We start from the raw sequence: 8,280 nt of genomic DNA, 5'->3' as shown, positions 1-8,280 counted from the left end.
CCGACCCAAAGGTTGAGTCCCCGGCCTCTAGAAGATAAACCAAGTCAATAAAAAGGCTAAAGAAAACAGGAATAACAGAGATAGTGAACGTCCAGCTGACCCAGTGACTCTGTTCACACCCAGATAATTAAAGAGACAGTCGACTGACGGCCATTTTGAATTTCAGCATTGTAATATCCAGTGTCTCTTTATAACTTTTCCAAGACTCAATTCTGTACAAATCAATGTTAAAAGATTTTCTAAATCATACCAGAAAATAATAGTTATAATTACATTTAACCTGCTTCAGTTGATGTCCAGTGATTTATTAACTTGTTTCCAGATCTATCAGCTTATTTCATTAATTTTTTTGTCAAATCATCTCACTGCACTGGCAGATAATCTGCTGGTTTCAATAAATTTCACTTGATTCATGCCAACATGACTTCAGTCAAGAAATCATCATAAAACAATGAAGAAAATCTGGAAACAAGAAACTTTCTCCAAGACAATTTCACTTTTACCAAGAAAATGTCCTGAAACAAGTTACATTCTCCTGGAAATTTGTCTAATTTGTTGAGAAGTCGGATGATTTCACAAAAAAAAAAAAAAAAAATCCTAAAATAAAATAAGTTGTTGTAACAGTTTTTGCAGTGGCTGTACCAGCTTTCTCTCTAAACAATAAAAGCCTGTCACAAAATGTTTAGTGTGGTTATGAGAGATTTGGGAATATTTAAAGATGCACATTCTGGACAAATGTTGTTTGCAAAGGACTCTGAATTATTAGCGATGTGTAAATTTGTCTGTAAACTGCAGACTTCTGTAAAACTGTCAACAGACTTCTTGGTGCAAATTTTACTTTGTGGAAAAATTATTTTCTTAGCACCACAGACATGCTGCATGTTTAAAGCTGCACTAAACAATTTTTTCATGTTGGTGGCCCCAAATGGAAGTGAAAGCAAACAGTTTGACAGTTAAAGGACTTCATTACCCAGAAATCCAGTGTGTTGCTGTCAGTTAAGAGACGAGAGAGGAGAAGATCCAGAAGAGTCCAGCTTTCTCTTTTTAATTTGGAAAAATAGGTGTTTTAATTAGCGGTGATGGGACGCTACTTTGTGATTTCAGCTGATAAGACAACTGGATTTTTATATAAAAATCTTGCCTAGCGCAGCTTTAATTTAACTCTCACTGATAGCATCTTTTATGAACTTTTCACTCTTTGTTTGGACCTACAGCTCTGTCCTTCCCTGCTGCAGTGACCCAGTTTCCCCTCGGGGGTCGATGAAGGTCATCTGATCTTATTTTAGCGGATCTCCTCTTATCTCTCCGTGTTGAAAGAGCCACATGTCACTATGAAACCAAACCCCTTCATTTTATCCCTGACATGTCCTCAATTTCTCATTACATAAACATTAATTATCCATTAAAAATAACAGCTTTAATAAAATAAGGTTAGTATCATGAGTTTATAAGGGATTTATTCATGGGTTGATTCACAGAAACACTAGAAATTAAGGTATTTTTCATGCCTTTTGTGCAGGTTTACAGGTTTTTAATGAGTTATTAATGGAAAAGTTCCCGTCTGCCTTAATTTTACATTAAATTAAAAAGCAAGCAGGCAAACATTAAGGGGAGTTTAAGGAGGTTTTGATGGGATCGCCTCCATTAATCACTCCCTTAATTAATTTTAAGGGGATTTTGCATGAATTAGGTGAATGAATGTAAATGTAAGGGTATTTTAAGGGATTACTGAGTAGAGACTGTAATGTTATCTGCTCTTCAGCCTGGACAGAGCAAAGAAAATGCCTTCCTGGACGTTCAAATTTTATATGTATTTATATATATTTATATTTAATGATCTCAGGAGGAAGAGGAGAAAACGTCACCAGCTTTGGTTTTGTTGTCTTGTAGTCTCTCTTGCAGTGTGGAGCCTGCAGTCCAAGCATCATGTGACAGGCTTGTGTTCAGACTAACAGATCAGTGAGTTTCCTCTGCTGGACCACGCAGCCTCGCTCGTTCACACCTCTCTGCTGCTCAGTTTTATGTTTTTATAATATAATGTGTCAGACAATCTCATGTAGGAATGGCCAAATGTGTGGCATGAAACAAAAATAATAAAAAACAGTACTAGGGACGCACCGATCATAATCAACCTATAGACGTTTCTACAGAAAGGATCGCGTTATTGGCCTGAATTTAATATTTATGCTCTTGTGCCGTTTGACAGTAAGTGAACAGTCTTTTTATTTTTTATATCTTCTTTAACTGGCCTTGATGTTTTTAATTTCAGAGAGAAACTTGGTCTTTTCATCTCTCTGCTTTCTGAAGTTTGATCTGATGAAGTTTGCAGTTTCATGACTGGATTCATTCACTGTTTTCTACTGTTTATAAGCACTGACAGCTCACATATATTCATTTCTGACGTGTATTATGAATTATTATATATGACTACAAACAGTTTAATGTATTGTAATGTGACGTCCTTCTTCATCAAGCTGTTTGGATGAAATCAGTTTTATTCCCACATGGTGAGACACCAGTGTAAATAATAAAGGTTAAATTAAAAAAAAAGTGTCACACAGCCAGAGGAACAGTCTGTTAAACTCAGTGCTGGATTGAAATTTTACTGTTTATGTTTGTTGTGCGTTTTTACATCAAGTGCCATTAGTAGAAAGTTGTTGATCAGGTCAATTAACAGCTGATCACATCCTTACAAAATTGATAATCGGACCCAAAAAAAAAACCCCACACTGATCGGTGCGTCCCTACGAAGACAAAGCCATAAACCAAATCAAGCTTCAGGTAATTCACAGCTTTTCTCTGTCCTACATCTCCCACAATGCATTTCACTCCTCCACCCAATTTCAGTTTTGTCAGCAAACAGCTTCCAGGTCAAAGAGGAAGGAGACTGGTGATTGGTTGGTTGTTGGTGGTGCGATGCAGGGGCAGTGATACGCGCTCTCGTCCATGATGTCACATCCTGCCGTTTGCTGGAACAATCCTCTCCTCCTCTTCCCTCTCCTCCATCAATTTTCTTTGTCGTTCATCATCCTCCTCTTCCCATCCTGTCGTTCGTCAGCGGATCGTCTTCTCCACGATGATCTTCTGGGTCTCGTACATTTTCCCTATGGAGACCTGAGAGAGACAAAGACACAGATCAAACAAAACATAGATAGAAATCACAGTAGAGTAAATAGATTATCGACTAGATTAGCTGCCATGCTAACAGGACGGCCGACTGCAACATTTGGGTTTTGAATAATAAGCTTTCCTTTAGTTAGTTAGTTCCTGGCAGATATTATTTCATTATCTTAAGAAAACAAGTTTTGTTCTCCCGAGATCTCAAGATATTTTTCTTTTTATCTCAGGAAAACAAAATAATGACACAAATAATTCCATATCTCGAGAAAACAAACAAAATGAATTCGTTATCAAAGGAAAACGGCATAAATAAAATATATGAATATACAGAATGTCCTCAATGGGCTTCCGTAGCAAAGCAAATGTCAATCACAGCAATGATTTTTGTCAGTATCATGCAGCTCAGGTAGCAGTTAAAGGACAAAATTGCTGTTTTTTTTAAGTTAGTACTGATGGTGCAGGTTGCTGGTCCGATGGTGTGTGTGTGTGTGTGTGTGTGTGTGTGTGTGTGTAAGGTCCAGAGAGTCTTGTCACTGTGTTATGTCAATATTACCCAGCTGAACTCTGCTGTCAAATGCGAAGGCCAATTATGGTCCAGTGTGATGTGAGCCGTGTGTACTGACTGCTGTGTGTGTGTGTGTGTGTGTGTATGTGTGTGTGTGTGTAAACAGGGTGAAACCTCTGCTTGGGCCACAGTTCATGATTGATTTTTTTTTTTCTTTCCCCGCTGAGACAAGACAGACTCATCTATAGAACATGACCAAATATGACCCATACACACACACACACACACACACATACACACACACACACACACACACACACACACACAGAGAGAGCAGATGTTCTGAACATGAACTTGCTGTGCAGCTCGGCGGTTCGAGACTCCGTGACTGAAAGGTTTCTCTGTATATTCAGATTATATCGGCTCATTGTAAGTGAAACGAAAACATGAAGCGTCTGATCTGAGCGACCAGGGAAACTCAGCTGATGATTGGCCGCTCGGCAAGCTGAACGTTTCACCGTCATCGTCCGCCAGCAGCCAATCAGATTTCTTCCGCGCTTCTGTGTTTCCATACTGATGTGATTTAGTTTCATCATCGAAATGGAGGAGAAGTTGATTCCAGACGTTCAAACTTTTATTTTGAAAGATGACAAGAAGAAACGAAGCTCGGAGAACAGCTGATCCATCACTGAGTCGATGCTGAGCTTGAAGTTAATTTGATTGAGTTTATTTTTGATGAATGAACCTCATTAGCACTTGCCAGCTAGCTACGTTTCCTAGTTATAATGACATAACACTATAAAAATCAATATCAAAGCAGCAAAAATACCCGATTTTCCTGTTGAAAACTTTGTATCTGCAGACCGCTACACAGACGCAGTCGCGGCCTCTGGCTCCGCCCACAACCGGTCAGAACAGATTGATTGATTGATTGTGTTCTGATTGATCACTGTGCTGCCACAGTGCCTCTGAGCAACACTTCCTCCTGCTCACTGTGACTCGGTCTGGATGAGAGCTCAACTCGAGGCCCTGAAGGAAAAACCTACAGAAAGTTTCACATCGGTTAATCCCACAATGCAACGCTCACCCGCTGTTCCCTAACTTTATCTGAAACAAGTTACTAATCTTTTATTTATTTATTTGTAACTTTTTTTGGCTCTTATTTCAAAGCAATTATCCGACTTTATTGCAGTAAATCCAGATTGATTAGAGCTGATTGATTTTTTTGATGAGGAATTTTTCCAAGGAGCCGAACTTAGAGGCCATCAGAACACACACACACACACACACACACACACACACACACACACCAGGCCACTGTCTGTTGTATACAGAGTGTGTGTGTGTGTGTGTGTGTGTGTGTGTGTGTGTGTGTGTGTGTGTGTGCAGAGGAACTTTAAAGGCCATTCTGGTGTGCCCAATCCTGTACACCCACTGTATAGACACACACACACACACACACACACACACACACACACACACACACAGAAGCTGTACTGTATGTTTTCTGAACTAAATACTTTGTATCTTATCTGTCTTTCTGCCATGTGACACTTTTATCCAATCACTGTACAGTTCAGGTACATTTCAGTATGAGGGAATCGAACCCTGAACTCAACACAGAACCTCTTTTCTTTGTGTTTATGGTTTTAGGATTGTTTCCCAAAACCTTCTGTTTTATTCTAGAGAGATAATGTTGTGGTCTGGGTCGATCCTGTTCAAAACCTTCCTCTATGGGAACTTTAATAAAAATAAAAAAATAAAAATTAATATTCCTACCTCATTGGTTCACACTCTAATGACTGTAAACCAATGAGAGCATGTTGCAGCTGATTGTTCTCCTCTATCTCACTCAGTAGTATTGTTAGTTCTAGTGTTTCTCCACATTCAGACTACATTTCCCATCAGCCCCGTTGCTTCCTGCCCCCGGCAGGAGAGAGAGACAGGTAGAGAGAAGCCTGTCAGCCCTTCCAGCTTCTCACTGATGGTCTGGTTTGTTTACGGTAATTATACTAGTCTCTAAATTAAAGCTTTATTGATGTTGAAATGACACATGCAGCACCTTTAAACCTCACTAAATACAAGGGGGGAATTATATTAAAAAAAATGATATAACAGAGATTTCCACTTGAAATTCCTAAATTATCTTAAATGTCAACCTCAACTCACTCTAAACTTAGCTTTTCATATTTAAGCAATATTTTAGTAAGACACACAGCTGCTGCAGGGTTTGAAACGGCGACCTTTCCGGTACGGGACGCTCTCTCTCTCTCTCTCTGTCTCTCTCTCTCTCTCTCTCTCTCTCTCTCTCTCGCTCTCTCACCAACAAACACCTGCAGAGAGGAAAACAACTTGAGAGACACAGAAGTTTCAGATTCGTCTCGATTCAGAGAGTTTAGACGGAGGCTGGAACAAACATCTGAGTCAGTCTGCTGTCTGAGAAACTGGGACGAAGAGACGGAGAGGGGGAGATTATTTTGGGACAAACTCAGCAGGAGGAGAAGGAGAGAAGAGAAAGAGAGAAAGAAAAAGAGAAGGCTGGAGATTCACACTGCGGCATGACAAGGTGAGAGAGAGAGGGAGGGAGAGAGAGTGGAGAGAGAAAGCAAACAGAGAGAAAGCAAGACAAAAAACAAAGAGAGAGAATGAGTGAGAGACAGAAATAGAGAGAGCGAGAGAGAAAGAGAAGCTGTCAATCATAGCATCAGGAGAAATTTGTAGAAGGTCCCATGCTGGGAAGAGAAAGAGAGAGAGAGAGAGAGAATTTTTTTTTTCTTATTTATTCTGCATAAACACATTCTTCACAAGTATTTTACTCAAAATTGTATTGTTGTTGCTTATATAACATTGTTTTATGTTTTTCCTTGCTCTGACACTGACAAGCATGCCAATAAAGCATTTTGAATTTTAATTTGAGAGCGAGAGAGAGAGAGAGAGAGCGAGAGAGAGAGAGATGGAGAGAGCGACAGGGAGAAAGAGTAGCTGTCAATCAGAGTGTCATAAGAAACTTCTAGAAGGTCCCATACTGGAGGGAGAGGGAGAGAGAGAGAGAGAGAGAGAGAGAGAGAGAGAGAGAGAGAGAGAGAGAGAGAGAGAGAGAGAGAGAGAGAGAGAGAGAGAGAATGAGTGAGAGAGTAAGAAAGACAACAAAAAACAACTCTGCATCTCTCTCTCTCTCTCACACACACACACACACACACACACACACACACACTGGAGAAGTTTCCCTCTGGACACTGCAGATAGCCTGGCCTGCTGACATCAGCACAGTGCTGGGAGTGTGTGTGTGTGTGTGTGTGTGTGTGTGTGTGTGTGTGCACGCGTATGGTGTGTATACATCTGTGCGTGTATTTATGTTTGTGTGTGTGTGTGAAATCAAGGACATTTAAAGAAAATGAAGGAAGAAAGGACACATGATGGGTGGAAGGAAGTAGGAAAGGAAGGGAGGGAGCAGGCAAGGGAAGAAGGAAGGAAGTGAGCAACACACACACACACACACACACACACACTTCTGCTCAGCTGGTAGGAGGCCAGATGTTCCTTCACTGAATATTAAAAACAGGAGAACATCTGGTCAAGTGTCATAGAAAAGAGATGAGAGAGAGAGAGAGGAAGGAGAAGAGGGAAGGAAGGGATGAAGGAAGGAGGGAAAGAAGGAAGGACGGAAGTAAAGGAAGGAAGGATTGACAGATGGAGGACAGCAGATAGGAAAGAAAGAAGGTAGGGAAAGATTAAAAGTAACAAACGAAGAATTAAATTACAGACTGAAGGATGGACTGAGGGGTGAGGGAGAAAAGAGGAATGAAACAAGGTAAGGAAGCAAGGAAGGAGGGATGGAAGGTAGGAAGAAAACAAGGCAGGTAAGGAAGGAAGGAAGGAAGGAAGGAAGGGGGTAAGGAAAGAACGATGGATGGAAAACTAACGACGATGTTCAATATTAAATAAGGATGAAATGAAGGAGAGGAAAGAAGGAAGGAAGGGACGAGGGAAGGAAAGATGGAAAGAAGCAAGGAAGGAAGCCAGGAAAGGTAAAAATGGAAGGAAGGAAGGATTGATGCAGGATGGCAGATAGGAGGGAAGGAATGAATGAATGATATAATGAAATGATGAAAGGACAGGATGAATGGATGTACGGAGGGAAGATAGGAGAGGAAGGAAGGAAGAAAGGAAGAAGGGGAAACAAGGGAAAGGAAGGCAGGAAGGATGGATTGATGGATGATAGATGGAAGATGGCAGATAGGAAGGATAGAAGGGAAGGAAGGAAGGAGGGAAGAAGGAAAGGCTGATGAAGGAAACAGAAAGTCAGGGATGTCATGGAGGAGAGAGGAAAGGAAACAAGGAAGGAAGAAGGAAAAACAATGAAAATAGGAGGGAAAGTTGGCGCAACCCTCGTCTACACACACCTAACACACTAACGGTGTGTGTGTGTGTGTGTGTGTGTGTGTGTGTGTGTATTTAACAGTGTGTGTGTGAGGGAAAACAAGAGCATCAAGGGAAAATGTCTTCTGTTACTTCATCTCTACTGACTGCAGATTTCTTACACAGCCTGTAGTATGTGCTTTTGCATTTGTGTGTGTGTGTGTGTGTGTGTGTGTGTGTGTGTATAGGTGTGTGTGTGTGTGTGTGTAGGTGTGTGTGTGGTTGTGTCACTGCAG

General features: G+C 40.7%; 1 protein-coding gene across 1 annotated transcript in view; it reads right to left on the bottom strand.

Annotated features, from left to right (window-relative positions):
- Positions 1 to 1,736: 1,736 nt before the first annotated feature.
- lyrm4b (LYR motif containing 4) overlaps positions 1,737 to 8,280 on the bottom strand; it is a 57,473-nt gene continuing 50,929 nt past the window's right edge. The window contains exon 3 of the mRNA XM_071906492.2: positions 1,737 to 3,114. Within this exon, the coding sequence (XP_071762593.1) occupies positions 3,055 to 3,114 (60 nt within the window). The 3' untranslated portion in view covers positions 1,737 to 3,054. The remainder of the gene's footprint in view (positions 3,115 to 8,280) is intronic.

This window comes from Centroberyx gerrardi, chromosome 22 (genome assembly GCF_048128805.1).
Source record: "Centroberyx gerrardi isolate f3 chromosome 22, fCenGer3.hap1.cur.20231027, whole genome shotgun sequence".
Taxonomy (NCBI): Eukaryota; Metazoa; Chordata; class Actinopteri; order Beryciformes; family Berycidae; genus Centroberyx; species Centroberyx gerrardi.
The sequence above is the reverse complement of the archived record's forward strand: the minus strand, read 5'-3'. Positions and strand labels throughout refer to the sequence as shown.